This window comes from Xylona heveae, assembly GCF_001619985.1.
Source record: "Xylona heveae TC161 unplaced genomic scaffold L228scaffold_4, whole genome shotgun sequence".
Lineage (NCBI taxonomy): Eukaryota > Fungi > Ascomycota > Xylonomycetes > Xylonales > Xylonaceae > Xylona > Xylona heveae.
In genome coordinates this window covers 2,181,271-2,203,061 of record NW_017264196.1, presented here as the reverse complement: position 1 = coordinate 2,203,061, position 21,791 = coordinate 2,181,271, and the positions used below count along the sequence as shown (strand labels likewise).

General features: G+C 47.3%; 7 protein-coding genes across 7 annotated transcripts; 3 read left to right on the top strand and 4 right to left on the bottom strand.

Moving 5' to 3' along the window:
- Positions 1-860: 860 nt before the first annotated feature.
- Positions 861-3,017, top strand: L228DRAFT_267813 (hypothetical protein; the record flags this gene model as incomplete). The annotated part of the gene is made up of 3 exons (XM_018335033.1): positions 861-1,726; positions 1,833-2,352; positions 2,415-3,017. The coding sequence occupies 3 exons, from the start codon at positions 861-863 to the stop codon at positions 3,015-3,017; spliced, it is 1,989 nt and encodes a 662-aa protein (XP_018189407.1).
- Positions 3,018-5,339: 2,322 nt separating this feature from the next.
- L228DRAFT_125204 (HCP-like protein) lies at positions 5,340-7,497 on the bottom strand. Its single transcript, XM_018329041.1, has 5 exons — positions 6,567-7,497; positions 6,456-6,495; positions 6,298-6,391; positions 5,889-6,195; positions 5,340-5,557 (listed from the first exon to the last, which is right to left on the bottom strand). Exons 1-5 carry the CDS (start codon positions 7,176-7,178, stop codon positions 5,489-5,491), a joined length of 1,122 nt encoding a protein of 373 aa, XP_018189406.1. The 5' UTR covers positions 7,179-7,497; the 3' UTR covers positions 5,340-5,488.
- A 238-nt stretch (positions 7,498-7,735) lies between these two features.
- L228DRAFT_246700 (nucleolar complex protein 4) lies at positions 7,736-9,690 on the bottom strand. The gene is made up of 4 exons (XM_018332480.1): positions 9,230-9,690; positions 8,965-9,179; positions 8,009-8,888; positions 7,736-7,955 (listed from the first exon to the last, which is right to left on the bottom strand). The coding sequence occupies exons 1-4, from the start codon at positions 9,653-9,655 to the stop codon at positions 7,818-7,820; spliced, it is 1,659 nt and encodes a 552-aa protein (XP_018189405.1). The 5' UTR covers positions 9,656-9,690; the 3' UTR covers positions 7,736-7,817.
- Positions 9,691-9,809: 119 nt separating this feature from the next.
- On the top strand, positions 9,810-11,261 carry L228DRAFT_246699 (hypothetical protein). Its single transcript, XM_018332479.1, has 4 exons — positions 9,810-9,881; positions 9,947-10,398; positions 10,460-10,682; positions 10,743-11,261. The coding sequence occupies exons 1-4, from the start codon at positions 9,851-9,853 to the stop codon at positions 10,766-10,768; spliced, it is 732 nt and encodes a 243-aa protein (XP_018189404.1). The 5' UTR covers positions 9,810-9,850; the 3' UTR covers positions 10,769-11,261.
- Positions 11,262-11,338: 77 nt separating this feature from the next.
- Positions 11,339-12,210, bottom strand: L228DRAFT_267809 (hypothetical protein; the record flags this gene model as incomplete). Its single annotated transcript, XM_018335032.1, has 2 exons — positions 11,339-11,679; positions 11,769-12,210. 2 exons carry the CDS (start codon positions 12,208-12,210, stop codon positions 11,339-11,341), a joined length of 783 nt encoding a protein of 260 aa, XP_018189403.1.
- A 2,968-nt stretch (positions 12,211-15,178) lies between these two features.
- On the top strand, positions 15,179-17,875 carry L228DRAFT_238362 (hypothetical protein; the record flags this gene model as incomplete). Its single annotated transcript, XM_018331041.1, has 4 exons — positions 15,179-16,075; positions 16,141-16,376; positions 16,433-16,741; positions 16,795-17,875. 4 exons carry the CDS (start codon positions 15,179-15,181, stop codon positions 17,873-17,875), a joined length of 2,523 nt encoding a protein of 840 aa, XP_018189402.1.
- A 2,080-nt stretch (positions 17,876-19,955) lies between these two features.
- On the bottom strand, positions 19,956-20,504 carry L228DRAFT_238361 (hypothetical protein; the record flags this gene model as incomplete). The annotated part of the gene is made up of 2 exons (XM_018331040.1): positions 19,956-20,181; positions 20,353-20,504. 2 exons carry the CDS (start codon positions 20,502-20,504, stop codon positions 19,956-19,958), a joined length of 378 nt encoding a protein of 125 aa, XP_018189401.1.
- Between the last annotated feature and the right edge of the window lie 1,287 nt (positions 20,505-21,791).

Genomic DNA, 21,791 nt, shown 5'->3' with positions numbered 1-21,791 from the left:
CCCCCCCTTGTCATCCATATCTGATACCCCGATTGCACCTGTGGCTCTCGTTCGGGTTATCGCCGTGCCCTCTCTCTCTCTCTCTCTCGCACTCGCTCTCTCTGTGCTCTTCGTCCTGGGCGTGCTCTCTCTTGCTCTGTGTGTCTCTCTCTGGGCAGATGTTCGATTGTCCCTCTGAGCCCATTCCCCTCTCCCCCCATCCGTGACTTGCTTTTGGCCGCTCTGCCACTCGTTTAGCTCTTGGGATCTCGCGCAACCCTTATGCCTTGAGATTCGTCGTCGCCTGTTATCTCCCGTCGCCCTTTTACCCATCCCTCCCCCATGCCCGGACTCTCCCACTAAAGATATCCTGGATACTTTCAACGGAGGGAAGCCAAAGCAAAGCCCAGATTCAAATTAAAGAAGCCTCTCCCGGGAAGTGTTGACGCACCCTTCCCAGTTCTCCTACAGACCTTCAGATTTATCTACCCACAAACCCTCCCCAATCTCTTGATCGTCTTTGTCTATAATTCACCCACTCCTACCTTGACCTCCATCTACATCTTACACAAAGACTTTTGTCTGTACAAACTCGCCCTACGGATATTTCATTCTTCAAAGGCGACAGCATAAACAGTCCATTGTCGGTCTCGTCGTTTCTACCTTGTTCCCTGCCACCGCAGTTCTATCGGAAACTTATCTGAGTCGTCTCGGTCTTGCTTCTGCCCGCCCCGCGTATCACATCGTCGCGAGAGCTTGGACGTTCACCGACCACCACTCTCCACACACCTAAAACAGACAAAGCGAGTCTACACCGCATTTTGCAAAGCATCACAAGTCCCGTCACTTGGGACATCCACACCCCCGAAAAAAAATAAACCATGACTTCCTTTGCTACTCAGAGTACCGGTTATGATTTTTTCCGGCCGTCGTCTTCGCTTGATCTTCAGCATCAATTCTTTGAGGACGAGGAGTCAAGTATCCTCGACGATAACATTCTCGACAGCGCCGTTGCCATGTCCCCCCAATTCAGCCAGCGAAGGGATTCCTTTGCCGACACGACAGCTTTCTTCTCGCCCAAGGAGCAGAGTGTAGGCTGGGCGGATTTTGACGACAAGTTCATGGGTGTTCCTGACCGAAATTCTACTTCATTCTCCACCAATCCCTTTATTGAGCAGAGCAACAACCCTTTTATGCGTCTCGAGGCCGCTCAAGCTGCCACCTACGGCCAGCAGACGTCTGCGTGGCCCATGGTCGAGGATCCCGGTGCGGTGACTCCAACTGCCGTCTATGATGGTTTTCCATCAGAGTATGACAACCGGACACCCTCTTCATTTCTTCCTACGGCTCCTGTTGCAACCGCCACATTCCAAGCTGCTGTGCCATCTACGAATCCTCTCAGACCTGGTTCTGTATACGTTCCATCGGCAGCATCGACTGCAACGAATGTATCCGTTCCGCCGTCGCCTCATCCCACCAAGGATTGGATGTCATCGATGGCTCAGCAATCATCGGAAAGCTTGGCAGCTCGCTCAATCCCAAAGCGCATGCGCCAGGAAAGCCCGCCCCGACCGTCGTCAACGTTGCACATGCGACGAGACGGGATTCGGAAAAAGAATGCTCGCTTTGAAATTCCCCCAGAACGAAATCTCAACAACATTGACCGATTAATATCCGAATCAAACGACGATCAGGAAATCAAGGAACTCAAGCAGCAAAAACGTCTGTTGAGAAATAGGCAGGCCGCGTACGAACCCTCTCCATCATTGTTGTCCTTTTTTCTTTTTTTTTTTTAACACCCCGCGTCAGGTGTACCGTCACCTTTGTTGAAATACTAACATTTTTGGTTCTAGCCTCGACTCTCGTCAGCGGAAAAAACAACACACTGAGAGGCTTGAGGATGAGAAGAAGCAGTTTACCGCCATGATAAATGAGCTAGAGGAGCAGCTCGCAGACATGAGGATTCGCGAATCCGAGTACCTGCATGAGAAAGACGAATGGCATTCGCAGCAACAGCAGTGCAAGCAATACATTGAGACGCTTGTCCTCGAGAAGGAGGAGATGGTCCGCGCTCACACTCTTGAGACGGGTGATCTTCGCAAGAAGAATGCCTATCTTACGGAGCATATCCAGAAAATGGAAAACACTGCAATGTCGGCTGCTCCAAGCTCTTCAGGCTTCTCTGCCGAGTTCTCTTCTGAAATGGATGGCTTAACAATGGATGAATCTCCTTGGGATAGCCTTTTTGTCAACGACTTTGGCATCGACAATACGGAACAGCCAACGGAAACAAGCCTCGTCGTGGCGAAGAAACCCGAGAAACCTTCCTTCAAAGACGAAGACAAGCCTGCCGCCTCTGGTTTGTTGCTTATGGTAAGCAGAGACATGTTGGTTTTCCTGCTGTCGTTATTGCATGCTAATATTCTGCTTTTTAGCTTCTGCTTTTTGGCGCCTTTGTCGCATCCAAGAGTTCATCTCCGACTCCCCCATCCATTCCTCGTGTCCCTGATGACATTCGCGCTGCGTCCGCAACGGTACTCGACAACATCTTCAAAGATGCTGGCCTGCAGACTTCAGACTCTCGAATTGCCGGCGTAAGCCGTGTTGAGGCTCTGGAGCCTGCCCCTTCAGGCATGTCATGGTCCTCGGCGCCAACGGGCAAGACGACGATGAGTGGTTCCGAGCTGGCCAGTATGTCTGCAGGGCCATCAACGCTTGACGTTTTACACGGCCAACTCGCAGGACCGACGAGGGAGCAAGAGGGAGAGCAACTGTTTTCTCTCTCTGCAGAACAGTACAATGGCGTTACATCACAAGATTTCCTCCACAGCCGTGATGCGCCTACTCCCCCTCGACGGAATCTCGGCGAGACACTGGCTGCCATGCGCGGCAACGACAAAGGCTCCGCTGCCGAAGTCTACACGCGATCGCTCATGTGGGATAAGATTCCCACCGAGGTCGTGCGTGACTTTGCCAAGATGGTGGCCGAAATCAATGACGACCATCGCGGAACAGTGAGCGCCAAAGACGGTATTTGATGATACGCCAGAATTGTGAACCCGAACGAATCAGCAATCAGATTCGCAAACTCATACACTCATTTGGCGATCCATCGCTATTAGTGGCCATGTATGAGCAGTTCGGTGTTGGTTGCGGTACGCTACGTTATATAATACCCGAGCCATGTCGCAGCCGAACTGTGAAAGATGTGCCCACCACTAGCCATACCGAGCCCCCTGTCTTCTCCCCTCCTCACCACTGTTGATATATTTCCTTTTCTTCCGTTGTCTACGATGCTCAGGCCCAACGTACTACTAGGTCCTGTGCTTTTGAACTTTTGCCTCCCAACTTTGTATATTCACGGACACATTGGACGATTAATCACCAATCGTGCTGTCCATCTACAATCCTTTTTTCACTTTCGGTATCTCTTGTAACTTGTTATTATGCAGTTTGCGGTTGATTTGTCCTATTTAGCGGTACCATTACTGGGTATTATCTTTGGTTTATTTTCTTGTTAGCTTTTCTATATGCAATTAGCAAGCGATGGCATACTTATGATACATACGGGAGGTTCATGACTTTATAGTATATTAGTTTCTTTTTTTCTTTTCTCTTTCATCTCTTCTCATCTTTTTTAAACTTTCTATTCTTCTTTTCGGGCTTGCATTCGTTTTCTTCTTGGATTTTCCTTCCCTTTCTCCTCGGGATCTTGGACAGTTCCCTTTCTTTCTCTGCCTATTTGGCTTCTTTTTTTTGGAATCCTCTTTGTCTTTGTTTGCAAATAGTTGGATCATGTCCTTATTTTTCACTTGTGTTTTGCCTCTTTTTTAATTTTCCTTCTCCCGTCCCTCACGCCACTAACGTCACTCACGTGTATTGTTCTCATCTCTCTATCTCTCCCTCTTCTTTTTATCCCCTGCAAACGAACAAACGAAGGAACGAAAACGAAACGAAACGAAATGAGCGATTATTTTTTGATGTATTTATGACATGCATGACCATTTTTTCTTATGAACCATTTATGCTATGACGCATATGACGGATATGATACTTGAATGACCGGTACGAAGGAACGTCTGATAACATTTTTTTGTGTGGCCTGGCCCCGCCGGTGCTTTTATCGGGGATGAATTTTCAGATCAATCGCGTTTGTCTCTTTTTTTTCTTTTCGGATGTTTGACCTTTTCTTCTGGACGTTTTGGGCATTGTGGGGTCTTCGGGGATTCGGGGATTCGGGGAATCGGGGCTTGTCTTGGGGCGGGTTAGGTTACCCATTTCTTCTTTTACTTGGTCGGTCACATATTTGCTACCTGGGAATAGTCTTTTTTGGGGGGGAATTGACTATGGGATTTTACTGTCCGGTTATACTTGGGTCCTTGGATACTTGGTTTATTTATCTTTCTACAATCCGGTATTTAATCTTGGGGATCATCTATCTCTATATATATAATATATATATACGGTATATTTCTTCATTATATGGAATAAGCAGCAAAGATCCAAGAACCGAGTCCATGTTTATTTTATGCAATTTTTTAAATTTGAAATGGTTTTGAAATGACTGATACTGATAGGAACGTGGTGGTATAGATCTTAAATTCCGTAGAGAGGGGACCCTATATATAAAAAAAAAGATATCGCTCGATGAGGGTTTTTGGCGTGACTAGACAGAGAGAAGAGATATACCCAAGGGCCCGCGAAATGCAATGCAGAAAAAAAGGTCAGAGGTATAATACAGTATGCCGTATCCAGAAATATGAGATGAACTTGGGAAAGAAAAGAACGAAAGAAAGAAAGAAAGATGCGTAACGGCGTGAATGCGTATGCGTATGCGTGTAAAATTCAAGACTATTTTGGATTATATTTGTCTTTCCATATCCTGTGTCATTGGGCGCATGTCAGCTTCTACAAGACCTTCAAGCCACGGGAAAAGTAGGCCAAGGAACAGAAAATGTCGGAACAAAAAATGTCAAAACATAAAGGCCAACAAAAAAAAGGTCATCAGGATAAAGCTGCTCGATCATCCGTCAATGTGCAACTTCCGCGCTGGGAAGGCGTCACGTGGCGGTGTGTGGGTATGATCGATTTGAGGAAACAAACAAAGACAAGGGTGCGGAAAGCCGGCAAAATGAAAATTAGCAACAAAAGACCAAACGGCCAAAGACAAAAATCCGGAAGGCGACAGGAAGAAAAAGTGCGGCAAAAGTGATAGTAAACGAATGAGTAATAATGCAATGCAGCGACTTTCTCCAGGCGGTGAACGTCGGATTTGGCGCCAGGGCGCCGGATACCACGCGAAACGCTGGCGATCCTTGGAGACCCGCTTGCAGGGATCATGACTGAAACGACAACAATGCAATCCCGCCACGCCATTACTGACTATACACAAAAACCAACACGGGACGAACGGCAGCACGAGCAGACAAAGGGCGAGACGGGGGAGTATGGAAATGGGGAAGACAGAGAAAAGGGCAAGGATTTAACTGGACCAAAGATGGACGCTAACTCACCATGAGTTTCCTAATGTTTTGTTGCCGTTTTGTTCCGCTAATCGGTAGTATTTGGCCGCAGTGTACTAATATCAATCAGCAACCGTCAACCAACCATTAGTTGCGACTTCGTAACAATGTTTCTCTCCCCTACTCTGCAATACGCTGCGTACAGAGCGCCTTCCGTCTCATCTTGCGAGCCCACCGAGTCTGGAAGCCAGTAGGATAACTGACCGAAAGACTAAGGTGACGATCCCAAATAGCGGCATTATCGATGCATTTGAGGCATGCACGGCCTGCTTGATTCCACCGATTTGGGATTTGAAAAGAGACGGAAATGTGGCAAAGGTTGGAAAAAAAGAAGCTCTCCATGTCGAATCATGAGACAGGATTGAATGGATCAACATCAGCACTCACCTTATCCTTGCGCGTACCAAACCCATCTAGATAGCACCGCGCCACTTCGTTCATGGCATCCGTGTCTCCGAGGTTCGCTGCTGTCTCGTAATACTGTTTGGCTGCGACAGGGTCCTTGTCAACACCCCAACCATGACGGAAACAGTTTGCCAGCTCATAGATTGCCAGTACTAGTTCGCCCTTTGCTGCGCCACCCTTCTTCATGCCCGATGCTAGTGCTTGCGCCTCTATCTCTGCACTATTCGATGCCGCGTACGAAAGATAGGTGACTGCTCGGGGCAAGTCTGGTGGACAGCCCCACCCGTGTCTGGACCAGGGCATGATTGTCAGCAAATGACATGTGGTGTTGATAGGACTATGAAAGTCCAGTCTGAGAATATACAACGTGACGAGGTTGGGAGTTGCATACCTCAGGGCGAGACCGTATAAGACCTGACTCAAGGCATTGTTTTCGCCTTCTGGATCGGCAAGACGGCCAAACATTGCCGTAGACCTCTCAAGGTCTGTAAAAAATTAGCTTGGCTCCAATAGAAGGATTTGTCGGTTTCCATCAGCTTTTCCACCCACCTCCATTTTCATGCAACCTGATAGCTTCTTGAATGTTCTCCTGGTAAAACCACACAACTTCAGTATCTATAATCCTCTTCAATAGATATCCAATATCTCAATTGAACATACGTCTCCCGCTTTGTCGCTGATGCTGGATCTTCTTGACCTTGAGCCTTTTTCTCCACGGATATCTAGAGTAGCTCCGTTGGATTGCGCTGCACTCGACGATGAGCCAGGCGCGGTTTTAGGTCTGGAGTGGGGCGTTTCTCTCGCGAGCATTGTCGCTCGTTGCTCCCATTTCATCTCTCGCTCATCTTTTGTGTTGAACGCCTCATCATTGATCACTGGTAAGTTTGAAGGGACGTAGACCGACTTTGTCTTTGCTGCACGAGAGCTGGATTTGATATGGAGCTTCTGTGAAAAGCTTCTCTGGAGCTTCCCCGGTTCCGGAGGTTTCGGAGAGCTTGACTCTAACTGCTTTTGCGGCGCCGGAGCAGGGGAGCTGCGACGGAACCTCCGTGACAATCTATGCCGCAGCGGCTGATTTTCTGGCTGCTTCTTCTCTGACGAGACTGGTTCATTGGTGTCCCCGGAAAACGTTGGCGGCTTGATGATCTCTTGCGTTGTCGTCGTGGTCCGCATGAACGTAAATTCAGGTGGCGCAGATACCTTGTCGTTGTCATTTGCTGCCGCATCCTCACTGATCTTATTCTTCTTCTTTAAAATGTCTAACATAGGCATTGTCGTAATTGACGCCTGCCGGGCTGATCCGAGCTTAGACGCCTCAAAATTGCGGGGTATTACAAAGTGGATTGAATTGTGCTATCTGACACCAAATGTAGCTCGCCAGAAGAAAAAACTTCGCTCAGTCACATATAAATGAAAGCTCTGGCTGCTTCCAAAACGGTAGTTGTTTCATGAGGAGTTTTATTTATATCGAGCAAATTGTTGCCAAGCACCGAAGGTGGCTGCGTCGAGAAAATAAGAGGTGGCAGGGTCGGGTATGGAGCTATACTCGTCAACGCATATGATCGCCATGACAAAGCACCCGCCAGGCTACCCTTAAACCGTACTATTCTCAGTCTTACTTCTGACACTCAGTCGAGAGCAAGCACAGGGGTTTTATACTGCGAATGAGGCTGTGCAAACAATACACGCGGCACAACCTCAGATATAGACCGAGAGAAGGGAAGCACCGATCCATAATATTCATCTTCGAGACGCGATGATTGGGGACGTCTCATCAATCACATTATATTTATGCTCAGATAGGAGCTCCAAAATCATCACAATGAGTAGTTGATATGTTATTACGATGTGACGGTGAAAGTGTCGCTCATGGCGACAACAAGGATGATTGGATTATACTGTGCCCGATAACTAGCTAAAATCCCACAATTTCACTAGTAGACTATCCTGATATGCCGGATCCGTACTTTTTGTAAATATCGTCTTGGGTATCTCATATTCCACCACTGGTGTCTTCTTCATTTCCTTCGAAAGCTCCATTTCTTGCATCTAAATCATTTGTTAGTAAGGATTACTGCCTAACGAGCCGGGAAATCACTCACGCTTTGATATGAAAGATCCAGGAAATCTTCCAAATTGTAAGACAGCTTTGTAAACTGCTCTGATATTATTTTTGCGAGGGTTGCTACATTCGGGTGATAATGCGACTGCAGAGTCACAATCTCCCAAATGCTACTGTCAATAGCGTTGGTCTTCGTCGGGTCTTCCTCTGCCATGTCAAATGGATCGTTCATGCCTTCCCGTGTAAGACGATCTTTCGCATCATCCCCCCTCACTTCGCGATGCATCATAAAAGTACAAATTGGGTGCTTCTTGAAGAGATTATAGATCCAAGGAATGATAACGACAATGCCAGCGGGTGGTGCATTAAGTGCCAGCCGTGAGAGCCGCTTGATGAAACTGGCAACCAGAGCAGCTGGAAGATGCGAAGATGCGAGGAAAGTGTCGAGAAGCCGGAAGAACCGAGATCTATGTTTCGAATGGAGAATGTTCTCATCTAACAGGGAATAGAGCTTCGGATAAAACGCTGGGTAATCGAGATTCTTCTCCTGGATAAGATAGAAGAGTCCCGAAAGAGACAGAAGAGAAGTTGCTCCGCCGTAATTGTAGGAGTCCGTTAAAAAGTCCATGAGCATCTCCACTTTCACGAACCATGGCGCAATCCGATGGGAGATAAGCCCAAGTACGGTCTTTCGCTGCTCCTTATTCAGACCCAAACGTAACAAAGCCAACCATGCCTCTTGCACCTGCTTTTTCTGTGATGTAGGCGAAAGTAGCGCATGCGTTGGCTTCTTGGGGCGCTCCGTGTAGAATTCTTCCAAGTCGTCTTTCTTTTCTGGCGGATCTTCTATGGCGGAAAGTATTGATAAGACATTTCGTGATAGAGCAGGCGTAGGTTCGAGTGCGTCGGAGGTTAAATCGCTGAGTACAAGGATTAGAAACTGTTCTATCAAAAAAAAAAAAAAAAAAAAAAAAAAAAGAGAGTTCTTGTACTTACGCAACAATCGCACACGTGTAGAATCTGATATCATCGCACGCCGTCACAAAAGTCTCCACAAATTCTGTAATAATATCCGTGCCGTGCTCGAGCGTAAGAAGCTTGCGCACCAAGCTCGAAAATGTCGACGAGCGCCATGGATAATCCTCTGCACCACCTTTCATATTGCTTGCTTCGTCTTTGACCAAGCGCATGAGAAGAGACAACGCAGTAGTCTACTTCTTGTTAGAATTTCGCTTTGGGAAAGAAGAAATCCATGGCATACCTGATCCCCAGGTGTTCCGTCGTCTAAAAGGTCCAACAAGCCTGTGATGTATTCCCCGTAGCGCTCTCTAAGCCATTGTACAATGACAACTTCGTTCTCTGCCGATCCTTTCGACTTCGTCATGCAGCCCGCAGCCCGTAGGCGACAAAAGACTCGACATAATGAAACAGCGGCGGTCAAATGATCATCAGATTTCGAGGTCCGCTGCCGTAAAAGGCCAATTAATTTGGCTATATTGTTGTAATGGCGCCTAGACTCTAGAATTTGGCTCTCGAGGAGAGGGATTTGCGACTGAGAATCTTCGGTGGAAGATTCATTCTTGGAACCCTTTCCTACTTTTCTCTTCGCAGAACTCTTCTCGGGAAGGACTTCCGTATCTCTCTTCCTCTTTTTCGCCGCGAGTTTGTTATCGACGAGGCCGGGCATTTTATCGTGTTTTGAATGAAATTTAATTGAATAAACTCGCTTTGCTCGGATATCGTCATGAAAATTGAATGGTTAGTGATTCTTTGTACGCAGAGACGTTCCCCAACAAACGCTTATCCTAGCCGAGCAAGAGCCATAACCTCCATCGTCGAACATCCTTCACAAACCACGAATTCCATCTCCACTCTCATCGCAATGGCCTCCCGCTTGGCTAGAAGCGCCGTCGGTCAGTCAATTCGAGCTCGTATAATGAGACAATGTGCAATTGGAGCTTTTACTGACGCTTTCAAGGCGCTACCCGGCTCCGACCAGCTCTCCCGGCTCGCTCTTTTCCCGCACTCTCTTCCCTGACGACGACCCGATTCGCGTCCAATGTCCCGAGTGAGGACCCCAAGCAGAAGGCTCAGTCCATCTTGGACTCCCTTCCCGGAAGCTCCTTGGCTTCCAAGACCGCGATCCTTTCCGCCGGTGCCGGTCTCTCCATTGCCGCCATCAGCAATGAGCTCTACGTCGTGAACGAGGAATCCGTCGTCATGTTCTGTCTCCTCAGCGTCTTCTGGGCTGTCGGCAAGTACGGTGGTCCTATGTACAAGGAGTGGGCCGATGGTCAGGTTGCCAAGCTCAAGGGCATCCTGAACTCTGCCCGTGAGGATCACACCAGTGCGGTTAAGTCCCGCATCGAGAGCGTCCAGCAGCTTGGCGGCGTCGTTGACGTGACCAAGGCTCTTTTCGATGTCTCGAAGGTATGATCCGAGTAGAGCTCTGCGAAGTCCACTAAGCATTTTGTTTCTCACTTCTCCATAGGAGACCGCCCACCTTGAGGCTCAGGCCTTCGAGCTCGAGCAGAAGACTGCTTTGGCCGCCGAGGCCAAGACCGTCCTCGAATCCTGGGTTCGCTATGAGGGCCAGGTTAAGCAGCGCCAGCAGCGTGAGCTTGCCGAGTCGATCATCGCCAAGATCAACAAGGAGCTCGAGAACCCCAAGAACCTTCAGCAGATCCTCAACCAGAGCGTCGCTGACGTTGAGAGTACGTTTCCCTAACCGAATGGACGAATGGCCTTTATGGAATTTACTAAATTCTTTGTAGGAATTGTCGCCTCTAAGACCCAGTAGATTCCTCATCTCCAGTTGTCTTTGCTGAAGAGAAATGTTCAATTAGAACCTGTTACATAGCAACTGTGGAATAGTCAATGATCGTTGAGGTGTCATAGAGATTGAACGTCGTCAATTCGTGATGCTTATGAATGGTGGGATATATGAATTTTGGAACCTAAAACACATGCCCGATTATGTGCCACTGATCACTGTAAATGTATCCATGGGTAAACAATGAAGATCCAAGATCTCCAAAGGCGACACAGTATTGGAATAAGGATGTGAAAGGAAATCAGACACACACCACAATTTCGAGATCTAAAGAGAAGATCAGTGGCCCTATGGCCTGAGTTGGGCCACTTATCAAGGCTCACCGCGTCTCCTATTCCTTTCCTGATGCTCACTTAGATTTTAGAACAAAAAGAAGTTGAAAGAGACCAAAGTGCCTCTAATGTCTACGACTCTTTTAACACGATTCCATTTTGCGTCTACCTAGCAAATTTTACGGGATATTTTCTCCCCTTTCTGCCATTACACTTTAGTGTATATTAACGGTATTTTGGTATTAAATGCTGATCAATGATTGTGCTAATCACCTGTCTCTAAAATCTCCATAGCACGCTCCCAATACGTATACAAGTCAGCCGAAGGTGTCGTGCCCACGCATTCGTTAATGAAATCACCGAATCCATTCTGATCGCCCTTCTGAAGTCCTTGACGCACCGCATCTGTACACTGACTAGTCAGAAACCAGGATCCGGAGGCAAAAGAATACTGATCAGGCATGACCAATTCAAGAACAGCATTCAATCGATCTGGCGTGAAGCTGGCAACGTCGTTCCCAGAAGAGCTCTGTTGGACTTGAGATGCAAGCGCCGGGATCGAGCGAGCGTACAGAAGGTTGTAATTCGGCATCTGCATATTGCGAGCTAATTAAGAAAAATATAACATGTCAGCTTCAATTGCAAAGATACATTATCCGCAACCAATAACCAAAAGGGTACCATAGGCTACTTACTTCCCTGACCGGGCCTTCCAGGCACGGGATAATGATTCCGATTATATTTAAATTCGCCGCTCTCGTGAGCCATGATGCTGAGAACGGCAGCTCTCTCGCCTGCTGATGTGATACGGTACGTTTCAAATGCCTGATTGATGAATGGCACGGCTTGAGCGGCTGTTCGGCATTCGTCTGCGAAGGTGGCTCCCGAGCAGGAACCGGAGCTGGGAGCAATCTGGAGGAGCTGAGACTCGGAGATGGCGTGGGAATTCGGAGCCAAAGATGGCTGTGATTGTGTTTGGGCAGTTTGCGTGGGAGCTGCACATTCTGCGGCTGTAGAAGATATGCTGTAGTATGAGGGATTGGAAGGGATACTGGATGGAATCGGGCCAGCCGATGCCGTCAGAATGAACATGAGAGTGGCAGAAAGGAAATAGAACGATGGAGATTTAAATCCCATCTTGGTAAGCTGGTTTATGGTCTTCGTTAAAAATGCGTAGGTTTGACAGTAGAGATATCTCCGGGATAGGGCCTTTCTCGAATGAAAATGATGATATATTTGCTGGAATGGGGCGGCTTCATCCCTGCTCTCCTTAATATAAGCAGGGAAAACGGATATTCTAATAGGCAATAGGAGCGTGAATGTTGATCGAGGGGCTCTTGTTCATGGTTGTCAGGGATATTGTGTACAGGTGAAGCAAACAATGCTTGATGACAATGAATGCACAGAACAAAGACTGAGATAAAGACCGTAGAGAAAGTAAATATACAAAGGAATTGTTTGACTTCGCTGTTAAAGAAAGAAAGATGAATGATTTATGATATTTCCTCATGTTGGCGACATGGCTCTTTTGCAATTCCAACAACGGGCATCAAATGAGATGACCAAAACCAAAGCGCCTCGAGCTTCAATCGGACAGCGACAACATTGTTTACACAATGAGAGGTGAAACTTCCACGCGCCTCAGTATATCAACGACATGATCAGAAGGAAGATGTCCACAAGTTGGCCACCAGTGTCAAAGCAGCTTCTCATCCAATCAACCAGTTACAGGACATGCAGATCATGACAACAGCTGCTCGTTTAGGCGCCTCGTGAAGCGAAACGAAAGCGAAGAGACAAAGTTCGGGCTCGGGGGCAAATTAAGCTTATACGCCATGACGAATGCGGTGAGGGAATGACTTGGCTGACTTTGCCAACGATGGACGAAATTATGTTTACTTTTGGATGATTTAAGGCAGAGATTTCCCCAAAGTCTTTCAACGGGGGCGACATCGAGCTCGGGCAGTCAACATCTTGGCCACGACATAACTAACCTCGCTCAAACAGAAGGCAAAATATGCCCTTGGATCGAGAGATGCACCTTTCTGGAGTCACTGAATTCAGAGGTAACAATGAAATGCAAGCTTCGAATGGCATGAGTGAACAAAGCATGGGGGGTGGCAAAGTGGAAGCGTTGAAGCCGTGCGGCCCCCAATATTGCTCGCCGATACTACTCCTAATAACCCATACATCGCTTCATGCTGTAGTTATGTCTTGCTGAATTGTAGCGAGCAGTGCTCGTATTTTCTTTGGCAAAAGCAATCTAGGTAAAACTAGACCGAGAGTCCAATAAGTACTAAATGGAGGCTAGCGAAACTGGATGAGTCAAAGGGTTTCATTGGGTTGGGCAATTTGGGGAATGACGAAAAGCCTCCTTCGATAATCCCGTGGCTCCTTCTCCTTGTTCCGTGCAAAAAACACAATATTATTGACCAATGCACAATGATTTGGGGGTGAGCTTTCGTTGGTGAACGCTGTAAAGTACAGTGGCCCATTCTCTGATATCAAAAGTACACATTGGATGCGTGGCGGATCTAGGTAAGCCTTGCTTACGGCGCTAAAAGGCCCTTTGAAGTAAGGCTTGTGAACCCCCCGGCTATTTTCAAAGTCGAAAAAGTTGGCGTGGGCCATCAATCATGCCATATCATTTTGTTGCCGTACTCAATACCGGGCTTATGCCAGGTTCATTCACAGAAAGGAGGTCCAAAGAACATTCACAAGTGAGCGGCTTGTGCGGCGAAGCGGAGAACGCTCAGAGGGACACCTCGTTGGTCTATCTGGACTTTTGCAGGCAGCCTCTCCGACTCTTTGCCCCAAGAAACAGCTTGGTCAAGGGCAAAAAGGACGCTGAAAAGGCGGCGACCATTGCCCCCCTTCGACTTCCCTTTGTTGCTTCGAACTCTATCGCCTCTCCTTTTTTTTCCCACCTCGTCATCGGGGCAACGCGTCTCCCTTTTTATTCACCCGCGGCAACCCCACGTCTCTTGGCCAGCAGACTACGCAACTCGATGCTTTACAATTACGTGGGGAACTACGTGTGACACCTCCGAAGAATGTAAGTGACGGCTCAATCGTACACAGGACAGGACGTGAGAGTTGAGGGAGCTTTTCTTCGCTTGTTCTTCGCTCGGATTGGTTGAAAATGCAAACCGGGGCAGGGCGGGCAAAGAGAATGGTTTAGTAAGCCCGTCGGTGGTGTCGGTGGTCGGAGTGTCGGATTGACTGACTCCCCTTCGCTCGCGTCACCCGCGTGCTCACGTTTCTTAAGGCTGCTGCCTAAATGATGCTCCACCAAACAGCGGATGGCTGTGTTCGGCTCAACCTCGATCCCGTCGTAAGAAATAACCATCCAAAACCCCCTCTCCCATTTCTCTCCATCTTGTACGCTTTGCTTTTCCTTTCTGCCACCCCATATGCATTCGTGACCGATTTCCTTGGCCCTCTGTCGTCTTCTAGCGCTGTCAGTATTGTCCCAGAAAGGAAAAGGCCATTGGTCTGCTTGTGTTATCATTCGAGTGATAATAGTGTTTGGCCCGCAACTATTGCTTCTTGCACTCCTTGTTCTTTATACCAACCGATCCGCACTCTTTGTCCAATCTCAAGCTCTTAGAGTGTTTTCATTGCCTCATTTCCATGAACCTGTGATTTCAGGCCTTCAATCGTGCTGCACGGCTCCGGAGACCACTTCTGTTGAAGCAATAACTTCAACCGGAGTGCCATATCCTCTTTTCCTCCGGGCCACCGCTTTATCCTCATCCTGCTGCTCATTTCGTGGGTTCCTTGAGGCCTTTTACACCTCTCAACCGCATTAGCAGCGCAATCAACTTGGCAACATTCCTTACTGCAAGTACGCTCCCCTCATATCTCGTCTCGCATTACTTCCCATTGACCATCTGATGCAGTTGAGCTGTGCAGTTTATATATTCGATCTGGGGTGTCTACCTTTTGTGTCATCACCTAGCAATCAGGCGTGAGTCATCCTGAATGAGTCGCCTTCCTCCCACGCTCGGCACCACACTAATCCCGCGTTCCCTTAGGTTCCCTGCCATTTGCCTCTTCCAGGTTTCGCCTCCAGGACTCCATTTTGGACGCCTTACCCGACACCATGGCCTCCAACTCTACTCATCCCCGCCGCGGCCGTGTTTTAAAGCCAAATGCCATCCCCCCAATTGCCGTTGGTCAATCCATCTCGACAAACACCCATGAAGGCTGGCGGAATTTATCACCATCCGTGTCTCTACGGAAGGGTTCGACCTTTCATAGTCCATCGTCGCCAGCATCCAAGGACGACGACCCAGTCATCAACGTTTCTCTACTACCGAGACGGTCTCATACCTCGACCCAATCTTTGGAAGCAGCTATCGCCGCCGGCGAACGTCGTATGGCCGCACTGATTGGATCCTTGGACCGAACCATCGCGGGCAACGGCTCCCCCGCCTCGAGCCCCCTCAACACTCTTCACAGAGATGCTCTGCCCCTTCCTCGCGGCCTCATCGACCCCGCCATGTCTGAGAGTGTAAACTCTCAACCCACTGGAACGACTACTCAGCATTCTGAAAAGCAACAACGCCGCGCCCGAGTGCGACACACCTCTGACAGCGGACTCGGCTCCAGCATCGGTGATTCTGTCCGTTCAAAGTCGAACCCTGTACACGAGATGAATCAACGTATGCAGCTCTACGGGATGTTCATCATGATGATTCAAGCTGACAAGTCCATAGTAGGATATGAGCACGAGCGTGCTCGCCATGCTGGCGCACCGTCCCGGACAAATACTCGCTCTGCAATTACACGGTCTTTGGACCCTTCTGCTGACCATCACGGCCAATGTCTTTCCGAGTGCGCCGCCAAGCACATCAAGGCGCACATCATCGACCCCCTCTTGGAGGAGTTGGGTCTGAAACCCTTCCATCCTCTTGTCCGTGACATGCCTCGACGGATGGAAAATAAAGAGATTACCTGTCTCCGGGACTTGGAAAAAACGCTGCTTTACTTGGCACCAGTGAGTACAAAACCCCTGAGGAGGGGAGAAGTCGTTTTGCTTATCTGTTTTAATTTCGAATTAAGGGTTGGGCCGTCTCTCGATCGTCTTATCTCGACTTCTGCGAGACCTCAATTCAGTGCATTCATACAACGGTCAAATATCTCAACGAGAAAGATCAGCGCCGTCCGACCGACAGACCTTATACTAACGGCTATTTCCTTGACCTCGTGGAACAGATTCGTCAGTACGCCAGCATGATTACTTCGGCTCGCTCAAGGGCCCAGTCAGGCCAGAGTCCGCGAGAATCCGACTATGACCCGTAAGTACTTCCACACTCCATCGTTGTTGTATTAGTTTCGTTAACGTGTTTCGTAGGAATGAAAAGCTTGAATTACGAGGCGGTTTGAGCGAGACTGGACGTCCTGCTCAACTCGTCAGAGTCAAAAACGGAAAGGTAATTCCAATTCCTTCATCCTCGAAGGATGGAAGGCCTTTCTCGAGTGAATCGGACTTTGGGGAATCTTCTCATGCAATGAAGAGAAGCCTGAGCGAGGTGTCATTAGAGGATGATGGCGTTCAGCGTTCAATGGCTCGGCGACGCAAGTCAATGCTGGGTGTTGAACCTGAAGCGCCCCCAGCCTGCGGTGAGTGCGGGAAAGTGTTCAAGCGTGCATGTGATCTCACGTAAGTCTTCCCCGAATTCTATTGATGGTCACTATGCTAATGTTCACTCCCAGAAAACACGTCAAGACTCACTCTCGCCCCTGGAAATGTTCAGAGCCAGGTTGTAAATATGCTGTTGAGGGTTGGCCGACAGAGAAGGAGCGTGATCGTCACGTGAATGACAAGCATTGTAAAGAGCCAAAGCTTTTCCAGTGTCAATTTTCTCCTTGTACATACCAGTCAAAACGGGAGAGTAATTGCAAACAGCACATGGAAAAGAGTCATGGCTGGACCTACGTACGAACGAAGAATAATGGGAAACGAGCTCAGACAGGGACTCCGCTGCAAACTCCCTCAACAGCAGGCATTGCTACGCCCAGTTCATTCTTGCCTGATCCTGTTACGCCCGTCACGCAAAACACCCATTCTCCCTTGATGGATGAAACCTCCACCGAACATTCTACTCAGCACCCGGCTTTGGAACTCGGTATCTCTCCTGCAACCAGCCTTTCATTCGACGACGCTTTAAACAGCCTTGAGGGTCAGTATGGATCGAATGACCTAGGGGCTGAGTTGGGCGCGCCGTGGAGTAATGCCAGCAATGACTTGTTCGGCATGGGTGGTTTTGACGATATGCCGCTCGACTCAAACAACATGAATACCGAGCTTGATATGGCCAATGCATTTGATCCAACCTTTACTCCGGAAATACCGGAGAACTTCAATGACAATTTCAACTTGTCTAGTGGCGACGCAGACTTGATCAATTACAACGCGCAGCTCCTGACTCCATCATATTCTGCTGAGCATCAGCTGCTTCATTCCTTCCCTTCTGGCGTGATGCTACCTGTCCATGCCAACCAAATGGGACAAGCTTCGATGCTTTCATCCGGGGTACAGCCCGATCTCATGTTGTACTCGCCCTGCTCGGCCAATGACCTGTCGGCGGACGAAGGCTTTGATGAGTTCACCGGAGAGTATGGGAAGCCCATCGCCGATTTCTCACTCTATGGCGACGCTGGCGAATCAAGCCAGACCATGGCGAGGAACACCCCAATGTTCCAGGATTGGTCTTTGCTGGGCAATCAACAAGCGCAGACTATGACAACTGACCCTACTCAGTGGGGAGTTGATACTATGCAGCTTGACGAGTAATGAAAGATTTTGGCCTCTTTTTCCTTTTTAGCGCTGCACTGAAGATCCCCTTTCATCATCATCATTTAGCCTCGATTTCAGCGTGTTTTCCCCTTTATCTTTTTTTTTTTTTTTTTCATTTGATATCTAATGGCTATGCAATGATTGCAGCCGATAATTTATTTCCAAAATTTGGACATTTCTGGAGGAAAATCTTACAGAACGAAATTGTCATGGACGCGAAGGGATATATACATGGACTTTGTTACTTGACGGGCACGTAATGGTTACGATAGTTCAAGAAATCCAAACTCCTCATCTCTTTGCAGCCACTTTGTGTCTGTTTATTGATTATTCTTGTGTGTGTGTGTGTGTGTGTGTGACCGAACTATGAGTACTCTGCTTGGGAGAAGAATTAGTTTCTAGCTACTTTTATTGGCTTCAATCCAAGGTGTCTTCAATCTTGATCCTGAAAAATATGGTTGCTCTCACAGCGGGCGTAGTAGTGCTTATTCCATCGTGTAGGGAAGGGAAGGGGAAGGAAAAGAGAGGAATGTCTTGGCAAAGTTGCCTCAAAAAGTAATGGGACAACAAAGTTTCGTCTACGCTTACGGGGACCATGGTCATTCGTCGTGCTGTAGGAATCATCAACATAGCTGGGCGAATCCCTGCCATTACAATCATGCATTTTGAGTTCCCTTGGCTTCGTAATAATTGACTCAAATTCTGAGCAGTATGCGCCTCCTTTGCCAAAAAGACAAACGAAAAATATGACTTGATGTTGTCGCTGCAGAATGTTAGTGTCACTACTAATTAACGCAACAGCTGTCGAACCGTTGGACAGCCCTATATAGTTGATGCTTTATACTCCGTAGTTCAGGTGGAAGCGACAAGGCCAGAAGAGTGGTACGAAGTCTCCGGTTATGAGACGGACCACATGGCTGAATGGCGGGCCAGAGCTCCTCCGAAGTCTTACCGGGGCCTCCGTCGTTAGGCAACCTACTACGTACTGCGGGATAACCGATCGGTGGGTAGTTGGGCTATTGGTAGAATGGGTCACGCTATCGTATATCTGAACACAGGAGAATCTTCAATGATATGTAAATGGTAGAATGGGGAGATGCTAGTTTTTTTCATAAAAATCTCTCAGGTCTCCCAAAAAGTGGGAATATCCCAGCTTTTTATGGAGTGTAGATATAAGCTAATCATGGATTATGGTTAAGCCATTATCCATTATCCTTTTGCAATAGCAACTGTGGTAGTGATAGAAGCAAGAGTGAGTGTTAAACAAAAGCAATTCCATCCTTAGTCATGCATGCCCCCCCCACAAGGAGCACCCCAGCAAAACCACCATCTGACCTTGGATGCTAGTTGGTCTGTGTTGATGCTTAACCTGTCATTTTGACCTCAAGTTTCTGTTGGAATCAAAGAAGGAGGAAGGAAACTGAGGGAGAAAAGCAGCCAGCTCTTTGTCAAAAGTTAGTGGGATTGGTGGTAACTCAGGGTCATTGATGGTAGTGTGTATAACCCTCTGATTGGTGGATGGAGTTGAGTTTGGACTGTATTGAGTATCTGTAGCTTCCTGGTTGTATTTGCCTTGTTGAGCAGAGTGTTTAGCAAGGCTAAGTTAGATTGGCAGCTTAGTGATCATGGTTTGAAGGGTGATGCTAGTATCCTGATTGATAGCCATGTGTTGGAAAATCTGTGTCCCCTCTCCCACAATCCTTTTCATCTCCTGCAGCAAGTGGATGGCTCTCTTAGCACCTAGATGCTCATCCCCCTTTGTGTTGAATAGATTGTCTAGTACATGCTCAACCACCATTGCCTTCCATTTTTGTATGACTGAGTGTTTGTCAGGGTGAACTGCAAAATTGTCCTCATCTAACCACTCCCAATCACTTGCCCCCTCTTTGTATTGGTATACCAATTGCCTGAAGGTGAGAGGGTCTTCCTACCCTTCCCATTTGCTTCCTCATATGATGTCTTTGGGGTCCATGTTTTCAACAGTTGTGCTCTGAGGGATGTACTTCCCATAATGATTGACTGGGATTGCTTGCAAGGAGATTGAGCCATCTTGTGGGTTTACAACCACAAGAATGGTTCATTTCTCTACCAGATCCCTAGTATAGAAACCAGCAATAGGATCTTTAATTTCAACAGTGGGTACACCATGCACTGCTTGTCCTCCTTGTTTAAATAGCTGAGCTTTGAAGCCACCAACCATTGGTGGCTTGTCATTATCATGTTCTCCACCTTTGTCTGTGTTGGTCTTGTTGAAATGCTTAACAATTAAGCCATGGAGTGCCTCTCTAGCAGTGTCATCATTACTTTCATCAATATAGATAGGCATGTCAATGTTGGTGGAAGGAGTAGGTGTCTCCTCCACCTTGACTTTCTAACAGTTCTGCTTTTTCTTTGGTTTGATGTGGTGGGGTGAAGGAAAATGCTTTGGTCTATTGTCTTTAATAGACATTCAATGGTTGTAATGGAAGTCTTACATAATGTGAATGTAATCATTATCTTCATGCTTGTTGTTTTCCCAACAGTAGTGGATGATGTCATGTAGGTTGTCCACACTGGGAATGTTGCCCACTTCAACAGCATGTTTGACCTGCTGTTTGGTGTTCTTGAGCTTGTGAGTGAGTGCCATTGCAAGATACTTGTTGAAATAACTTATTGCTAGCCAAATAGTTGAGCATGGAGATAGAAGTGGTCTCCTGCAAAGCAATGCAGAGTGTTGACCATGCAATATTGCAAAGTGGAGGAGTAATGATGTTAAACAGTTAAGGATGTAATGTGTAGGAATGAAAAAGTGAAAAGGCAGTTGAGCTTCTTTTTAAGTGATCACAAGTGGGAAATGCCTTGATAGTACAGCTTCAAAACAGGTTTTTTGGTGTACAGAGAAGTTGGTAAGCTAAAGGTAAGCTGCATGTGAAAAAAGAGATGAAACTTTGCAAAAGGAAAAGTGAAAGAAAAATGAGAATCAAAGTGAGAGGAAATCTTTAGTTTGTCATGATTTAGAGAATCAATGCTCTCTGACCTGGGATTCCACAATATGCCATTGCTAACCTTCCATACTCTATGGTAGTGGTTGGTTACAATTGAGGATCACTAGGGAAATACACTTTAAGATTGTCAAGGTGAATCTTATGAGGCTGTTAACCAGTTAGACCAGATCTGTATAATGGCTTGACCATTCCTGATACCTTGTTGGTGTTAATCTTGACTAGTTGTTGTGGTTCTGACCATTGAGGATCCAGTTTCTGTCCATAGTCCTTGTCTAAACTGAAATCCTGAACAAGGACTAGGTCCCCCTGCTAGGGTTTTGTCCACAATGGGTTCTGAAGGTTTTGTAGTCTAGTGATATGGTTTAGATAAGCCATATTGGCCAGCTCCCTGAATTCCTGTCTAGTGTCATCATGTATTCTTCATTTGTGGGATGGGATAGCTATTGCATTCTGTTCATTATAAACAGTTGGGTCCACATCCACATGTTGGTTGTTGAGACATGGTTGATATCTGAACATCATTTGAGCAGGGGTAAAACCATGTATCTTGACATGATGAGTATTGATGCTCAAAGCAATATCTGGAATGAAGGTTGACCAGGCAGCATTCCTAGTTTGAATTGTCCTTATCCTCAATTGGCTAACCACCAGCTGTACCATCCTCTTGATAAGCCCAACTGATGATGGATGGCTAACAGGGGCTGTGATGTGTATTATGTTCTTTAACCTCCAGAAGTCTTGGATTTCCAAGCCACAGAAATGGGTTCCATTGTCTGAATATATGACAATAGGCCATCCAAACACCTATGCAATCATCATGATGAATTGCATGGTGGTATCCATGGTAGTGGTCTGGCATGAAGCTACCCAGACAAATCTTGTGAAATAGTTGACAGTGATTATGATATATTGTGCCCTGGTTAGACTGC

Coding starts and splice junctions, on each gene's coding strand:
- L228DRAFT_125204 (XM_018329041.1), bottom strand. CDS start 7,178: ATGCCTATGTTAGACATTTTAAAGAAGAAGAATAAGATCAGTGAGGAT. Junction 6,196..6,297: donor TTATACGGTCTCGCCCTGAG/GTATGCAACTCC, acceptor GCCCTGGTCCAG/ACACGGGTGGGGCTGTCCAC. Junction 5,558..5,888: donor TTGGTACGCGCAAGGATAAG/GTGAGTGCTGAT, acceptor GATTGATATTAG/TACACTGCGGCCAAATACTA.
- L228DRAFT_246700 (XM_018332480.1), bottom strand. CDS start 9,655: ATGCCCGGCCTCGTCGATAACAAACTCGCGGCGAAAAAGAGGAAGAGA. Junction 9,180..9,229: donor ACGGAACACCTGGGGATCAG/GTATGCCATGGA, acceptor AACAAGAAGTAG/ACTACTGCGTTGTCTCTTCT. Junction 8,889..8,964: donor TACACGTGTGCGATTGTTGC/GTAAGTACAAGA, acceptor CCTTGTACTCAG/CGATTTAACCTCCGACGCAC.
- L228DRAFT_246699 (XM_018332479.1), top strand. CDS start 9,851: ATGGCCTCCCGCTTGGCTAGAAGCGCCGTCG. Junction 9,882..9,946: donor CTTGGCTAGAAGCGCCGTCG/GTCAGTCAATTC, acceptor GACGCTTTCAAG/GCGCTACCCGGCTCCGACCA. Junction 10,399..10,459: donor CTCTTTTCGATGTCTCGAAG/GTATGATCCGAG, acceptor ACTTCTCCATAG/GAGACCGCCCACCTTGAGGC.